This window comes from Lissotriton vulgaris, chromosome 8 (genome assembly GCF_964263255.1).
Source record: "Lissotriton vulgaris chromosome 8, aLisVul1.2, whole genome shotgun sequence".
NCBI classification, from domain to species: domain Eukaryota; kingdom Metazoa; phylum Chordata; class Amphibia; order Caudata; family Salamandridae; genus Lissotriton; species Lissotriton vulgaris.
This window is the reverse complement of record NC_141696.1, coordinates 96,331,679-96,350,529: the sequence shown is the minus strand read 5'-3', so window position 1 is coordinate 96,350,529 and position 18,851 is coordinate 96,331,679. Positions and strand designations below refer to the sequence as shown.

General features: G+C 40.0%; 1 protein-coding gene across 7 annotated transcripts in view; it reads right to left on the bottom strand.

The window, feature by feature from the left end:
- Positions 1-18,851, bottom strand: part of LOC147693514 (uncharacterized) — a 117,139-nt gene that overhangs the window by 14,016 nt on the left and 84,272 nt on the right. For 5 of the 7 annotated variants that reach the window (XM_086933740.1, XM_086933744.1, XM_086933738.1 and 2 more), the window contains 2 exons: positions 7,507-7,536; positions 5,015-5,044 (listed from right to left, as the gene is read on the bottom strand). In XM_086933740.1, the coding sequence (XP_086789866.1) occupies positions 5,015-5,044; positions 7,507-7,536 (60 nt within the window). The remainder of the gene's footprint in view (positions 1-5,014; positions 5,045-7,506; positions 7,537-18,851) is intronic. The other 2 variants (XM_086933741.1, XM_086933743.1) reach the window with 1 other exon arrangement.

Below are 18,851 nucleotides of genomic sequence, written 5' to 3'. Positions count from 1 at the left end.
AAGTACTCATCATGGGCCCACATCCCAAAGCCCGGAACAACACCTGGTGGCCCCCCACCCTCAGCAGCCCACCCACCCCATGGACCATGTACGCAATCATCCTAGACTCTGAGCTCAAAATGGACCGCCAGTTCAACTCTGTCACATCCTCCTGCTTCCCCATCCTCTGCCTCCTGCGGAAGACCTTCAAATGGATCCCCATTGAATAAAGAAAAAATGACACCCACGCCCTTGTCACCAGCAGACTTCACTAAGGCAACGCGCTCTATGCTGGAATAAACAAAAACCTCACCTGTAAGCTATAAAATATCCAGAACGCTGCTGCAAGACTAGGCTTTAACCTACCATGATACTGCCACATCTACCAAAACCTGCGCACACTCCACTGACTCTCAATCGAGGCTAATATTACCTTCAAGATCCTTATCCACACACACAAAGCCCTCCACAACACTGGACCAGCATAACTCAACAGCCGAATCAACTTCCACGCAACTCAAAGAACTCTACGATCAGCCCAGCTCTCCTATGCCTTAGTTCCCCACGACAGAAAGACCAGAGCAGGAGGCCACTCCTTTTCCTTCCTCACAGCCAGAGCATGGAACACCCTACCTCTCCACCTCAGGCAAATAACATCACTCCATATCTTCACGAGAAACCTCAAAACCTGGCTTTTCGACAGACCTTGATGAACTGGATTCTGCAACTCCCCCCCAGCGCCTTAAGACCCTTACAGGTGAGTAGTCATGCTTAATATACCTATGATTGATTGGACATTAGAAAGTAGTAGGAGTGACGCTGAAGTCAGGCCCTGAGAAATGCGCCCTTGTTGGATCAGCTTTGCAAGTTATGCCTTGTCTCCTGATGGCTCTCCAGGATAAAAAGTTTGCAAAAGGTTTTTGTATCCCACATTTTCCTAGGATGTTAGTGGGAGTATACTTTGACATAGACAAGGGTCTCAGTACCACAGCTCTGGGAGCTAGTTCACACCTCATTAAAGAGCTATTCCACTCCTAGATGATGGTTGAAGTTTATGCAAATGGGCTTCTGAAAGGTTAAGGCAGGTAACAGGTATCTTTCTAAAATTACCAATTCTAAAGTACTTATTAGAAATCTGACTTAACTTTCTTTGTTTCTACCTCCCCCTCTTTGTATTGGTGGGAACCCTGACCACTCTTTTGGGAGCCCCCCTGGATGTCTTCTTGGGCACTTTGGTGTGGACCCAGATATCCCAGCGGTTATCTTCAGACATAGAAAAAGTCTTGAATAAAAATGTCTGGGAAGGTAGTCGTGTAGTGGGGCAAGGCTGTAAGTGAGTCAAAGGAAGGAGCATAGTTGTCAAATAGCTGTGGACTTAGTTATCAAAATGGAATGCGATAACCTCCAACTGGTCGATGCAGAGGGCTATAGCCGAAGACAGTTCCACAAGGACAGATACATCTTTGGCAAAGGACCACTGAAACAGATTTTCTGCTGCAGGGAAGAACGTAGCAGGAGAAGCTGCAAAGTCAATCAGACCAGTGATCCACCTCAGGCGAATAGGAGAGCAGGTTCTACTGCTTTTCAGAACATTTTGTCTAATTCCTCAGCATTGGAAATTGGCTGTCTGGGTACCTTTGGCACCATAACCAAGGGTCCAAAACTGCTGGGGGTTCAGGGCCCCCTCAGGCTGGGTTCAAGATAGGAGCCTTTTATCCCTGTTCCCCTGCACAGAAGGCTAGTAAACAAGACCTTGGAGTCACTTGCGGTAGTCCTATATGCAGGTAAAGAAGATGCAGGGCTTAATAGCAGGGCTGCCTTTTAGGGTTCAAGGAAGGCTCCAGGCAGCAAAGCAGTCCTTACAGGTAGGGCAGGAGTCTGGCAAACTGCACAGCAGGTCATAAAAGCAGGTCCAGCAGTGAACTGAAGAGTGGGTCTGAAGGTCCTGTTTTTACTTTACATCCTCATTCTGTATTCCTAGAAGGTGAATGAAGCTTCTGGAAAGGTTCTTTGAAGTAAAGGAAATGTCCTGATTTCCCTTCCTGGCTTCAAGTTGGCTGCAGTGACAATACAGGGTCAATACAATGTATGTGTGGAGATAGGACGCAACCTATTCAGGTTTAAGTTAAAAAAAAAAGGAAACTGTGCTCAGCTCTGTCCCCCTCTTCCTTCCAGTGATGGCCCATTGAGGCACACCTAATACCCCTATTGTGTGACTGTCTTGGGGGAATTCACAAAGTCATGTGACCCAAGATAGTCTGCTGGTACAAATGGCTAGGTCAGGAAAATGACAACTTTCTAAAATTGGCATTTTAAAAATTGTAATGAAAAATCTGATATTACCATTTAGGAGGGTTTAACATTACAATCTACAAGGTAAAAAACATGACAGATCTACCTGAGCCAAATTGGGAACCACATGTATTAAATGTAATAAGGTATCCCCAGTGTTTTAATATGGGAACAGTGACCCTCACAGTAGTATTTGTTTGTTACTAGCAGGAAAGGCAATACTTAAAAGTACCTGCCCAACCTTTTAATTACATAACACTAAATGTACCTAGGGCCTAACTTGGATGTGCCTTAAATTCAATAAAAGGGGAGTTTAAGACTTGGCAAGTGAGTCTAAATGCCAAGTTCACATGGCAGTGGCAATTAGAACAATAAATGCCTAGGGATTTGAAATTTACAATGGTATTTTCTTTACCTTTGGAATAGGTATAAGTAGCATGGTGGCCTTAGATAGACACTCAAGTCCCTACTATGTACAGCTTCCGCCTTGTGCAGAAGTCTTTAAGGTGAGTGACCACTCCTTCAAATCAGCCAATAGGCATTGGTCTCAAATATAGACACCCTACACATCAAGGCACTCAATCCCATTAGGAGGTCATGCCCCTACTAAACACAGACTTACATAACATAACATTAGTATTTGTAAAGTGCACGATTACACGTAGGTGTCTTGGCGCTGAATAACAGATGTTTGTCACCCAACGGTACAAATTTTATCGACCTCAGATGGATGAAACGCTGAGTGGACCCGCAGGGATTTGAACCTGTTACCATGAGGTCCAATGGATGCATTAGTCCACTGAGCCACCTGACACGACTTCATCTTGTACGGACGTTTTTATGAAGAGCCTACTCATCCAGTCACCCAAATCCCACTGTGAACATTCTTTTTATCTTGGCCTTCATCTTGTGAGAAATGTTTACAGAGAGATGACCTCCACCGGACACCCAAGCCTCATTGGGTGGCAAAGCTTGATCTGCGCATAGCCTTGAATGTGTTCAGAAGAGTTTGTGGAGAGTCCAATCCTGAAAAACACCCAAACCCATTACCCAGCCAACCTGCTACTGTGCAGAGACTTCACCTGTTACAAATGTCTTCCAGGAGAGCACACCCCATGAAGACAGCAAGACACCATTAGGTGGCCATGCACACCATTCCCCTCGTGCATACATCATCAATGAGAGCCCACTCACTCCAGACAACCAGGTCCCATTAGCATGCACAACATACTTTTACCTCCAGATACCCAAGCCCCGTTAAGTGGAGAAACCCACGCACTGGCTTCCTCTTGTACAGAAACCTTCATGAGGTACCCACTCCCACCAGACAACTAAGCTCCACTATGTGATCAAGCACCTGCCACTCACAGCCTTTCCTTTATACAGAAATCTTCATGGAAAGATCCCTTTTTTGGTGGCCAATTCCCTACACTGCAGATCCATCACCTCAAGACACACTAGTTCCATTAGGTGACCAAGTTTATACTATGCACAACTTTAGCATTGCGCAACAGTCTTCAAGTAGAGCGCACTCTGTCAAAACAGCCAATCCCCATTAGTTGGCCAAGCTCCTCCTACTTATACCCTAAGCTCAATTAAGTAAACAAACCCTCACTAGCACAGCCTCTGACTTGTACTGATTTTTTTCCGGAGAACCCACTCCCTCAAAATACTAAACCACATTTGGTGGCAAAGCTACTAGGCACTAACTTCCTTTACAGATACACAAACCCCATGATGTGTTGAAACCATTACTACACACATCTTGCACCTTGCAAAGAAATTGTCACAGAAAGCCCCCTGCCTTCAGACACCCAAGCCCTATTAGGTGGTCAGGCCCATACTATGCACACCCTTTGCCTTCAGATATCAAATCCCATCAAGAGGCCAAGCTGCAGCCATTCTCAGCTTTTTACCTTGTACCAACGTCTTCACGGAGATCTCACTACTCCAATTCAGCCAAGCTCCAGCCCTACTTTGTAATTCTCTGGTCAGTCCCCTTGTAGGCACATCCTTTACCTTGTGCAGATGTTTTTTATAGAGAGTCTTTTTTCACAAACAGACGTCTGCGGCTGTCTGTGAACATTCTAGCGTTTTCCTTGGTGGATGGAAACGTGCAATGTTGATTAAATATACAAACAACATTGCAAGTTTCCATCCAGCAAGGAAAATGCATACTTCTATCTGTGACCAGGGTGACCAGATCCCCAAAATGTGTCAAGTGTTGTACGTGGTAACCGCACACATTTACCATTTGTCTATCAGCTGTATAAATATAAAGTAAACAACTTGGGGTGCATGTTTTACTCATCAGATTGAAACTTGCCATGTTGATTTAAATCTCACACCGACTGTGCACTGCTGCCAATTGAGCATGGGACCTGGTAAGACTTTGAGGCTATGTAGGTACACACACACACACACATATACACACATGCACACACACACATCTATCCCTCAATATATATATATATTTAGATAAGCACACACACTCACACATATATATGTATACACACACACACACATATATACACTCACATTTTTACACGTATACACTCACATATCTATGTATATACACACAGACATATTTACATATCTAACAAAAACAAAACCATCTTAGCCTACTACATTCATTTTACATTTTGCATTCTCATAACCCTATCATCAAACACTTTTTGAGCAAATAATGTACAAAAGATATACAGTCTTTCTTAATCCTTTAAAGATTGTAAAGATGTCCCACCTTGGGTACTGTTCCATAGGATCCTGAAGTCTAGAAAAGCAAATCAGTAGACAAACACAAATTTAAAATATATTTCATACCACATATAAAAATACTTTTCCAAAATATGATTTTCTAATCAGATAAGACAACCAAACACATTTCTGTTGTGAAAGATACATACATTTCTTCACCAAAGTTTACACTCCTTGGTATACATTAATATGATAATAGATGATAAAAGATAATTTTGGTCCAATGTGCAAAAACATCTTTGCGTTCCCAGGGTCCAAAAGGAAAGAAAAGGAGGTTGCTTCTTTTTTGCCACCAAACTCTGGAACCCATTGCCTATGACCCTACGCTTTGCTCCTTCCGAATAATTTCTTCACAAACTGCTAACAACTTCTCTTTTTGATGCATAAACTTTCTGTTGAGGTTTAACTAGTCTTCTTCTCTTATATAATTGGGCGGCTAGCGCTGGATACTTCTTTGGTAGCAGCTGCATGCTTTAGAAATGTTATCATAGTGTATTATATTGTATGATATACCTGGACTCTGATCTACTTTGCTACTTTTCCCTGTCACTCTGAATCTATCTCACAGGGGAAGATTATATTTATTTACTTATTTACTCATCCTCATGGACTTTTTTGGGGGGGGAATTATTTGCCAATCTTAGCTGGAATCTTTCCATCTTATAGCTCTTTGATAATGAATAATTCTCTTGTACACGGATAATGTTGTACTCACTATAAATACTTTGGAGCAAGAACATTGCAGCAAATAAATAACATAGGCTCAGATTTAATTACTCTCTCCCCATGGTGGAGAGGCCAATAACTTAGTTTCTAAATGACCCCAAAGATGGCAATCATTTATAAAGGTTTTTAAAGGAACTGCAGCTGCAGTGGTTCCTGTCAAATCATTTTACTGTTTGCTTCAGGGCTGCAACAGATGGATGCAGCCTTGTAGCAAACAGCATTCTTTTCAAATCGAAATTACCAAGACAGGATTTTCTTTCTGAAAAGAAGAGATATAATGCTTCCCTCATCATGTGAGTCTTCTCCCAGGGCAGGGGGAGCACAATACTTTTAATGTTCTTGACTACCGGAATTTACAGTAAAAAACTTGCTACATGTCTGCCTAAATAGGTCAGGAGGACATGTAACTATTTCTCTGATGGCCCTGCGAAGTATGGGCTGTCAGAAACGTTTGGCCACAGTGGAGACCGTACTCACCACTGTGGCCAAGCTGAAGGTCTGCTGTTATTTAAATGGGGCAGGTGGACCTTCGTATTGGTGGTAAATTTAACCTGTCATCATTGTGATGGATTGCATATACCGACAATTTATAAATTTAGCCCTTATTCACTCCTATTTGCAATGCTCCTTTTAACATTGATGTTTTTCCTGCAAAGTGAATAAAACTCATTATGTTTTCATAATGACTGCATGCATCACATTTTTTGCATTTAGTAAAAGCTGCTTTTGGTTTTACCCTGACTCCCTTTCCTTTGTGATGTCACTCTATACAAGTTGATCTCTCCTCACGCAAGCCTTCCTATATGTAATCAGTGATGTTCTGGTCATGAGTGTCCTCATAGTAGGGTCGCATTTCACTAAATGCCAGTGCTATGTTATCCCATGGAGTTGTCAATTTTGGGCTTATTTACTGGGCTGTCACATATGATATACACTATGTACAGAATGGAGAGGATGGTATCTGATTTTTGATGAACACAACGACGATTATTGGATAGATATCAATTTCTGACTAACTATATTTGTTATAGAATTTTTACAGGGTTAAAGTTAAGTCCAGAATGACAAAAGCAGAATTTTGTTTGGGAAAGGAGACTCTGAACATTATTTTATTAACATTTCATTGATTTAATATGTTGTAGATTGAATTGTCTTTATCCTACACTTCATTTGGGAGGTTTGTTTAATATTGTGTAGATTGCATTGTTTTTCTCTTCCACTTTTTGTAGTTATTGCTTTACTGGTTTTGATTTCACTTTGTGCAACACTTTGAACTTTGCCTCTCATAAGATGGCACTGGCTGTAGCATTTACATGGGTCGGCTTTCTGTGTTGTTGAATTCGTCTTGTGAACACGTCATGTGTAATGAAGTGCAACACATCTCTCTCTCTCTCTCTCTCTCTCTCTCTCTCTCTCTCTCTCTCTCTCTCTCTCTCTCTCTCTCTATATATATATATATATATATATATTATATATGTATTTAGGTAAGCACACATACACACACACACATATATATATAATATGCATATATACACACACATACATATACATAAATACACACACATAAATATATACATATATACACAAAAATACACATTTACATATCTAACAAAAACAAAACCATCTCGGGCCACTATATTCATTTTACATTTTGCATTTCCATAATCCTTTCATCAAACACTTTTTGAGCAAATAATGTACAAAACATATACAGTCTTTCATAATCCTTTAAAGATTGTAAATATGACCCACCTCGGGTACTGTTCCATAGGATCCTGAAGTCTAGAAAAGCAATTCAATAGACAAACACAAATTTAAAATATATTTCATACCACATATAAAAATACTTTTCCAAAATATGATTGTCTGCTCAGAAAAGACAACCAAACACATTTCTGTTATGAATGATACATACATCTCTTCACCAATCTTTACACTCCTTGGTATACATTAATATGATAATAGATGATAACAGATCATTTTGCTCCAATGCGCAAAGACATATTTGCCTTCCCATGGTACACAAGGAAAGAAGAGGAGGTTGCTCCTTTTTTGCCACCAAACTCTGGAAGCCATTGCCCATGACCTTACGCTTTGCTCCTTCCAAATAATTTCTTCAAAAACTGCTAAAGACTTCTCTTTTTGATGCATAAACTTTCTGTTGACGTTTAACTAGTCTTCTTCTCCTATACAATTGGGCGGCTAGCGCTGGAAACTTCTTTGGTAGCAGCTGCATGCTTTAGAAATGTTATCATAGTGTATTATATTGTATGATATACCTGGACTCTGATCTACTTTGCTTATTTTCCCGGTCACTCTGAATCAATCTCACAGCGGCTGAATATATTTATTTACTTATTTATTCTCATCCCCCATGGACTTTTTTTGGGAGGGGGGAATTATTTGCCAATCTTAGCTGGAATCTTTCCATCTTATAACTCTTTGATAATGCATAATACTCTTGTACACGGATAATGTTGTACTCACTATAAATACTTTGAAGCAAGAACATTGCAGCATATAAATAACATAGGCTCAGATTTAATTACTCTGTCCCCATGGCAGGGAGGCCAATAACTTAATTTCCAAATGACCACAAGATGGCAATCATTTATAAATGTATTTAAAGGAAGTGCAGCTGCAGTAGTTCCTGCCAAATCATTTTACTGTTTGCTTCAGGGCTGCATAGGAAGGATGCAGCCTTGTAGCAAACAGCATTCTTTTCAAAACGAAAATCCCAAGACAGGATTTTCTTTCTGAAAAGAAGAGATATAATGCTTCCCTCATCATGTGAGTCTTCTCTCAAGTACAGGGGAGCACAATACTTTTAATGTTCTTTACTACCACAATTTACAGTAAAAAACTTGCTACATGTCTGCCTAAATAGGTCAGGAGGACATGTAGCTATTTCTCTGATGGCCCTGCAAAGTATGGGCTGTCAGAAACGTTTGGCCACAGTGGAGACCGTACTCACCACTGTGGCCAACATGAAGGTCTGCTGTTATTTAAATCGGGCAGGCGGACCTTTGTATTGGTGGTACATTTAACCTGTTATCATTGTGATGGATTGCATATACCGCCAATTTATACATTTGGCCCTTATTCACTCCTATATGCAATGCTCCTTTTAACATTGATGTTTTTCCTACAAGGTGAATACAACTCATGATGTTTCCATATTGACTGCATGCCCCACATTTTTTGCATTTAGTAAAAGCTGTTTTTTGATTTACCCTGACTCCCTTTCCTTTGTGATGTCACTCTATACAAGTTGATCTCTCCTCACGCAAGCCTCCCTATATGTAATCAGTGATGTCCTGGTCATGAGTGTCCTCATAGTAGGGTCGCATTTCACTAAATGCCAGTGCTATGTTACCCCATGGAGTTGGCAATGTTGGGCTTATTTACTGGGCTGTCACATGTGATATACACTATGTACAGAATGTAGAGGATGGTATCTGATTTTTGATGAATACAACAAAGATTATTGGATAGATATCAATTTCCCACTAACTATATTTGTTATAGAATGTTTAAAGGGTTAAGACCAGAATAACAAAAGCAGAATTTTGTTTGGGAAAGGAGACTCTGAACAATATTTTATTAACATTTCCTTGATTTAATATGTTGTAGATTGAATTGTCTTTATCCTACACTTCATTTGGGAGGTTTGTTTAATATTTTGTAGATTGCATTGTTTTTCTCTTCCACTTTATGTAGTTATTGCTTTACTGGTTTCGATTTCATTTTGTGCAACACTTTGAACTTTGCCTCTCATAAGATGGCACTGGCTGTAGCATTTACATGGGTCGGCTTTCTGTGTTGTTGAATTTGGTTTTATTTAAAATCTGTACTTCACTATTGTCGTCTTGTGAACACGTCATGTGTAATGAAGAATAAATATCCTTTGCTTCTCTATTGTGTGTGTGTTTTCCTCTAATAACATGTTTTGAAATTGGTTTTGTATCTATATACACATGCACACACCCACACACCCAGATATAAATAAAGGTTAAGGTACATATGTGTATATATATAAAGTTAGGCACAATAAAACTATTTTACCCCAGTACGTACCTTCATTATGTTTGGTACTTGGAATTTAGGGCTTGAGATTTAGGCTCATGATATTATGTAGTCGATATTCTGGTGGAATACTACTCATATCACTTGTAAGATTCACATGTGTGTTCAGCCAAAGGCATCACAACATTCACATGCTTGGGGCCAGATTTAGCTACACTTTGCACATGTGCAGTGTCACAAAAATAACTTTGTGTGAAGGGTGCACTTTCAGGAAAAAAACTATGCTAAATATTACACATTGTGTAAGAGCATAGATACAGGACCTAAAATGTGGCAGCAAAATGGAAAGAGCAAAAGTGCAATACCTTAGGAGATATATCACTATCCCACTATCTCCCTTTTTATGCAATGCAGTGCAACAACGTTGGTTGCTGATCTGCATTGCTTGATTTCATAGTAAAATCATCCCTAAATGGTCAGGTCATCTGAACTGTGCTATCTGTCTAAATCCTAAACAAAAAAAAGCAGTGCCTCTCTGTCAGTCCTGCTTGAAGCCTTTATTTCCCAAGTTTATAACATGATATTAACTTGCCCACACTTTATCTGCCAAGGAAAAGAGAGAGTCTCATGGTGTAGAAATTATAGAGATTCATCTTTCTATGTTCTCTTGGGAGGAGATCAGGTACATGTGAAGTGCCTGATTTGAATTTCAGAATTCCTGGTTTTTATTTTTCTGAAGCCCTGACCATAATTCCTTCTCTCTGTTTCTCCCTATCTCCTTGCTGTCTTATTTGCGCTATATTCCGATTATTATTTCAGTTTGAAAATATTGAGAGGATTCTTAGTTGTTATGTGTTTTTTTATTTAGGGCCCGTCTATGATTTCAGTCAGAGTTCCCTCCAACCGACATCTCTGCGGTTAAAGAACCAACTGCCCATTGGTTGGTTGTCCAAAACTGCAATTACTATGCAACTCCACTTTTCTCAATGGAGTTTGTGCAGCACAAGCTATAATAGAGAAATGGGAGTTACTGTAATCCTTATCCTCATGGTGCCTGCCACACAGTGCAGGGATTTACAGGTGGCACAATCAGTGCCCCTGCCCAAAACCGGAGGCAGCGGAAGGAAGGGAGCCCTGCTAGGGGCCCCACAAAGTCACTTTCCAACCAGCCTTCCATGTCAGAAAATTCCAGACAAGTTTTCCATGTCAGAAAACCTGCCATGGAAAGCCTATGGGAAACCGACCTCATAGGCTCCACAGCGGAAACACCATCTGTAAGGGATTATGTGGTGGCTACGGCTAGCCGATGGACTCCTTGATCCAGTTGGAAGCCATTTGGATTGACTGGAAAGTTTGGACTACAACCACTGTCATTGAAATATGGCGGTTGGACTTTGAACCAAGAATGTCAGTCGATAAGCCTCCGACGAACTGTCGTATGCTTACCGACCAACATATGAATCAGGTATTTAGTTATTAATTTTTTATGTGCTGTTTAAATCACATACATGTATTTCTTGATTTAATTAAATATATTTTGTAACGAGAATGAAAATTGTAGGGTTTTTTCATTTCATTCAAATTTAAATTGTACATATATTGAAGAAAAGTGTTACATAAATTAATTATTGTAAAATATGTTATTAGAATTTTATTGTAATATTCTTCAGTTTAAAGTTGAAACATTAGTTTTATACTTTTGCAATTATGAGTTTTTTTGAGGAATTTAAGGAGTGGAGTGGAGCTTGAGTATGATCTAAGTTGCGAGTGCCATGAATATCTCTGGCACTTGGGTCCCTATCAGTTGTGCTCTCAGGCTCCTGAGGGCAGACTGCATCATGTGTGCCCTCACCTTGCTCTAGCGTGCATTTACCTGCTGCACTGGATACTGTCTCCCCCCCACCCTATCCAGATTCTGCTGCCATAGGGTGTGGCTGCCATCTGCACTTGGCTGCATCCTTCACACCATCAGGCTTCCCTGACAGTGAGGGTGACCTGCAGCCATTTGCCCCATGAAGGTCTGCCATACATGGATGGCATGGTAGAGCTTGAAAGCTTACATGCTATATGTGTCACTGATGCTATGTAGGCAGTGGCGAATCTAGGATGCCCTAGGGTGCTGCAACTCCCACCCATGACTCCCTATATGGGATATACTCCTGAACAGACAGGTAGGCCTGCAGCATCAGTGGAATGAGCTCCTCTGTGCGTATGATGTGTTGTCAGGAAATACTTCTGATGAAACATGTTGTGACCATGTGTGGTATTCTGGCATGCAATTCACATTATAAGTCTATGGTTTTCATAGATGGGCTAATTTCATGCACTTGTAGATTGCTCAGATCATAGCTGGCAGATTTATTAAAAAAGAAAAATGGAGCTCATTTACTTTTCAGAAGATAGGACAACTGTCAGTTGACTTTTACCCTTCCAATTGTGTTACACATGAACGACGTTATGGTGTTACATTACAAACTTTTCAAACGTTATGCTGCCATCAGGTGGTACTACTTGAAGACCTTTTTCCATTGTGAACACTACTTTGAAATCTGTGCTGGACTTCAATGCTCATTCACAAACTTAAATTCTTGCCATATTCTGAAACAAGGTCCAATCAATTTTCGACTCTGAAGTTTTGTTTTGCCCTCTTGTTGTTTTAACTCATAATGCATTATGATACTTGTATGCCTTCCATGAGTCTACCCATTGGAAGGGAGAATTGTACTTATTCTTAAAATACTTTGATTGCTAAGTTTTAAATTCCATCATGCACATGTTCTCTCTTGTATGAATTCCTGTCATATTCAAAAACAAGATCAAATTGGTGATACATGTTGGTTGCTTTGTGGAACTTCAGTGCACTCCTTTAGTCAGATAGTTGGAGGAAGGACTAAAACTGCTCTCCTCTGCATCATGCCTTTAATACTTCTTGGCAGGAGCCGTTGAGAAATCTGGGGTGTAAAAGTTGTTCTTTCTGTAACAATGATGCCACTAAGCTAGCTTGACCTGCAATATACTGATCCATTTAATGGGGATGATACTCTGCCATTGCGGTCCAAATTCCTGGTGTAAAAGGAGGAGGCTTTTTGAGGGGTTAGCTACCCCAACATGTAAAAAGAAATCTTAGCTACAGAAATGTCAACCAAAAGACATCCCAGCCTTGGGGAAAGAGGAATCTCCTTCAAAGAGAGCTATGATGCCTTGTGGCGAAATTCAGACATCCTTAGAAGCCACAAAGATGACTAAGACCATTACCATCGGAACATAGAACATGAGGACTATGTACCAGACATGCAAGACAGCCCAAGTGGCAGTGAAGATGAAACAATTAAAATTGGCCCTGCTTGGCATCAGCGAGACCAGGTGGACACAGCCCAGACAGAAAAGACTGGCTACAGGCAGAATACGGCTTTATTCTGGACATGCGCAAGAGAAGACCCAGCACACACAGGGAGTAGCACTGATGATAACACCAGCATCAGACAGAGCTCTGAATGGGTGGGTAGCTCTCGCTTCCAGAATCATCACATAGACCTTCTGCACATAGAATAATGGATCAACACAAATGTAAACTATTGCTATGCAGCCATAAATGACAGCAAGGGAGAAGAAAAATAACAAATTTAAAACAGATTATATTCCCTTCTGGAGTAATGCCTTGAGAGAGACTTCACCATACTGATGAGAGACCTCAATGCGAAGATTGGAAGCAGCAACGTTGGGTACAAAAAAGTCATGAGCAACCATAGACTTGGCAACATGAAGGAGATTGGTGAAAGGCTCACAGATCAAGGTTCACTGAACAGTCTGGTGATAGTCTGTAGTGTATTCCATCACAAGAGAATACACAAGGAAATGTAAGTTTCACCAGACCATTTAAGTGAGAATAGGATTGACCATGCCTGTGTTGCCAAGAAGCTCCAGAGGTTCCTGCATGATGTGAGAATACTGGGAGGAACAGACATGGTATCAGACCATCACCATGTAAAGGCCAGGCTAAAGCTCAAGCTTGATGAAAGCATTGATGGTTTGAACCAGCAAACCAACACCAGTGATGTAACACCAGAATCCTCAAGGATGCACACAACACCAGTTAATACTCAGTTACCCTCAGTAACAAGTTTTAGGTCCTGCAAGAACTAGCAGACCACAGAGACCCAGTAGACAGAAGATCGAAGAATCAGTAACTGGTCAGGATTACCTGCCAGGAAGTACCGGGTCCCAAGAAATATCACCATAATGAATGGATATCCACTGAAGTTTATTATTATTATGTTTTGGCTCTCAAATGAGGGCCACATAAAAATACACATACAATTATACAATAATAATTACAAAAGAAAGACATATTACAAAGCAGAAGGAAACACGACTTATTCTCTGGACGAGTAATCATCTAGCACTTCTCCATATGAGATTAATAAATATCTAAAAAACCTTTAAAAAAGTTAAAAATTCTAAAACAGAACATTTCATTTGGCGGACAGTAAAGTGCATGAAAAAAGGTTTTAACATTTATGATTCCCAATTGTAAACAAATAGGTTTTAACCACTTAAAACGCAATGGGCGTAATGCGTGACAAATAAACAAGACGTGATTACGATCCTGTATGGCACTATTACAAAGGTTGCATATAGGAGATACACCATACCATTTTGCATAGAGGTAGTTAAGCGGGAGCAGGTCATGTCTTAAAAGGTACCATAATCTACGGACTCTATGGGGAATATTCCAAGTAAGGTATTGTTGGGCCAATTTAGGAGTATAAGTAATTAACAGTGATTGCCTTTCTCTAGTCCCTTGTATGGCAATCCTGTCCATTTTAAAACTGAGTTCCCACGATGCACATTTTAATTTAGACTTTAATTCAATAGGTGTAAGTAAAAACAATGTGCTTTCTTCCAACTCTAACCAATTTACAGCTTTTTTGAAATTCTTAACCAGCGTAGAAAACTCATTAAAATTGCCCAGGAGTTCATTTTTAATTGCTTCCCGTAAGGTACCCGGTTTACCTCTCGCTAAACATGCCACCCACCTTACGAGGGCAATCAACCCCTGCACCCAACAACTTCGGAGTCCGAATTCCAGCCTGCATGATGATACTGAGCAGGCTGTGTTTAAAGATGAAATTCTTCTTAGTACCTTTCCTTCTGTTTTTTGCACGAATCCCCAATGATTTAACTCCACTAATTCTAATCCATACAGTAGAGTGGCAGGGATCTTTGCTCTGAATACCTCCAGAAATAATGTAAAGTGTCTCTTCCCTGTAGCTCTATACAGGGAATTTAACCCCATACCATGAGCCGATGCTTTACGTGCAATATGCTCAATGTGAGGTTTCTCACTTAGGTTAGATGAAATGATTTTGCCTAAGAAGGTATAGGTTTTAACCACCTCTAGTTTCTGCCTTCCTATGGCCCAACTATAATTTTCAGATCTACATTTTTTCTTTCCAAAAATGCACATTATTTTACTTTTCGAAGCATTAATCTTCATGTAATGTGCTTCTGCAAACTGATTTAATGCCTGTAAACGGTTAGATAAGCCCTTTGGGGTTAGATCTAAAATCAGGATATCATCTGCGTACATTAAAACAGATATTGATGATCCTCCAATTTTCGGGGCTTGCCCGTCACAGGCAGAAATGGAAATAGGGAGATCTGCCGTATATAAAGAAAACAATATAGGGGCCAATATACACCCTTGTTTCAAACCATTTGGGGAAGGTATGGATTGAGAGAGACCCCTTTCTCCACCATATAATACCTTACACCACGTGTTCGAGTGAAGAGACTTTACGAGTTCGAGTAACTGTTTTGGCATACCTAAAGCTGCAAGCTTTCTCCACAGCGTTGGACGGTCCACCTTGTAGAACACTGAGGAATAGTCTATAAATGCCACGTATACTCCACCACCTCGAACACGTACATATTTGTCAACAATCACCTGTAATGCTGTTAAATTATCTAATGTACCATGCTCTTTACGAAATCCGGTTTGTTCCAAAGGTAAAATACAATTTGATTCTATCCATTCATTAATCAATGTTAAAAGATATTTAGCAAAAACTTTTCCTATTGAGTCCAATAGAGCTATTAAACGATAATTTTTTGGATTATCTCGCTCTCCCTTTTTAAATAGGGGAATTAATATGCTTCCCCTCCAAGAGTCAGGAACTGACCTCGAGAGGAGGCATGCATAAAATACTGGGAGAAGAATCCTACTCCAAGAGGAAACATCTTGCTTCATTAGTGACATGGGTAACTCGTCCGGACCCATAGCTCCGGAAAAGCGCATACTCTTTATCACAGAGGCTATGGTTATCTCGGTTGGGAGCTCTATATTATGCTCACTATTCTGAGCTAGATCCCCATTGTCACTCTCTGCACCATTAGATGCGTACAGACTAGATATATATAATATCCAAACATCTTCTGCAATAGAAATAGGGATAGGGGTGGTTCTTACACCGCATCCCTTCCCTATTATAGACCAAAATTCTCTGGAAATATTAAAGGCAGATGCTTCTCTTAGTCTAATCCAGAGAGAATCCTCTTTTTCTCTTTTTAGTTTTATTTTCAGTCTCACCCTCCTTCTTCGTAGTAAGGCTAATTTCTGCACATTTTCCCTAGTTCTACTAAGGTACTGTTGCCTCACGAGTTTATTTATCTCCTTATTTAAAGGTAATAATATACAAGGAGGGGGATGCAACTTCTTTGAATTTTTTGTTTTCTTGGCTATCATAGTGAGCTTCTTCTTGAAGTTTTCAAAGTTTAAGAATTCCCTACCCTGCCAATCATCTAATTCCAGGATAGTTTGAGCCAGAATATTTTGAACTTCCTTCATACTGATAGAGTCCCAGTAACACCTTCCAGACTTAGAATGAATTGAGACTCCCTTGTTGACTATAGACCAAGAGTCAGTAACTGGAGGTTGTAACAAGAGAGTTATGTTAATCACATTATGATCGCTTAGAGAAGACTGAGAGATCATTATGCCTTGTATGAAAGGGAACGTATCATAGTCCATAACCACATAATCCAAGATGGATTCACCCCTAAATGACCTATGTGTGAACTTAGCGGGAATGTCAGAAGGCATCCTACCGTTTACAATTAGTCCCTCAAAATGGCTAAGTTCTTCAAGTAATATCTTTCCTCTTTTATTAGTTTTTACATTACTGGGAAAGATTGCTTGAGGTATATTATATGCTTCTTCCTTGAATTTGTTTCTAAACATATCTATACTAAAATTAGAAACTTTGCTATTTAGGTCACCCATGAGTAAAATATACGGGGGGTGATCGAGCTCTAATAATTGTTTGACATAGGACAACGTTAAAAGAATCTTCTGGAGGAATATAAGCATTTAAAATTACAAGAGAAGAACGATTTCCTACAGTCTCTATGTTGTTAATAGTTATAGATTGAAATAGATTACTAATGTCCGTGTAGAGGGTATATTGCCATTGTAATGAGTTTGATAAGAAACAGGCAATTCCACCTTTCGCATGGCCTTTTTTTGAAGGTGTAGCAGCGGCCTCAAGGACAAAATAATCATTCCCTCCATATATACTATTTTTACACCATGTTTCCTGAATACATATGACATCTGCATGCAAAGAAAATAAAAAGTCTAATTTCTCAGAACAATTATGTAATCCAGCAGCATTCCAAGATACAACAGACCATGTAAGTGAGAATAAGATTGACCATGCGTGTATTGCCAAGAAGCTCCAGAGGTTCCTGCATGATGTGAGAATACTGAGAGGAACAGACATGGTATCAGACCATCACCATGTAAAGGCCAGGCTAAAGCTCAAACTTGAAGAAAGCATTGATGGTTTGAACCAGCAAACCAACACCAGTGATGTAACACCAGAATCCTCAAGGATGCACACAACACCAGTTAATACTCAGTTACCCTCAGTAACAAGTTGTAGGTCCTGCAAGAACTAGCAGACCACAGAGACCCAGTAGACAGAAGATCAAACAATCAGTAACTGGTCAGGATTACCTGCCAGGAGGTACTGGGTCCCAAGAAATATCACCATAATGAATGGATATCCACTGAGACTCTCCACAAAATCTAAGTGTGAAATTTACTGTAAAATAGTACTACACGTCTGCCTAAATAGGTCTGGAAGACATTAAGCTATTTCTTGGATGGCCCAGGGAAGTAAGGGCTGTCAGAGAAGTTTGGCCACAGTGGAGACAGTACTCTCCGTTGTAGCCAAGCTGAATGTCTGCTGGTATTTAAATTGGGAATGCGGCCCTTGTATTGGTGGTATATATAACCTCTCATCATTGTGATGGATTGCACCTATGGACACTTTCTACATTTGGCCTTTAATCACTCCTATATGAAATGCTCCTTTTAACATTGATGTTTTTCCTAAAAGGTGAAAAAACTCATTATGTTTTCGTATTGACAGCACGCCTTACATTTATTGCACTTAGTAAAACCTGATTTTGGTTTTACCCTGACTCCTTTTCCTTTGTCATGTCACTTCATACAAGTTGTTATGTCCTCAAGCAATCCTATCTATATGTAATAGATATTGTCCTAGTCATGAACAGACATCTGCGTCTTGGCTGAACCATTGAGTCGAGATGTGGCTGTCAGTTTGGGAATGTTCTAGCGTTTTCCTTGCTGGATGGAAACTTCCAATATTGATTAAGTATATAATCAACATTGCAAGTGTCCATCCTGCAAGGAAAATGCACACTATCAGTGACCAGATCACCAAAATGTGTCAGGTTTTGTCCAGGCCACCAGCTCACATTTTCCAAGGGTCTATCAGCTGTATAAATCTGTGGTAAGCAACTTCGTGTGCACCTTTTACTTATCAGATTGAAACTTGCAATGTTGATTTAAATCTCACACCAACAGTGCACTGCTGCTAATTGAGCATGGGATCTGGTAAGTCTTTGGGGCTATATAGTTACACACACACACACCCACTCACTCACCCACACACGTCTCTCTAAATATATATATATATATATATATATATATATATATATATATATATATATATATTATATATGTATTTAGGTAAGCACACATA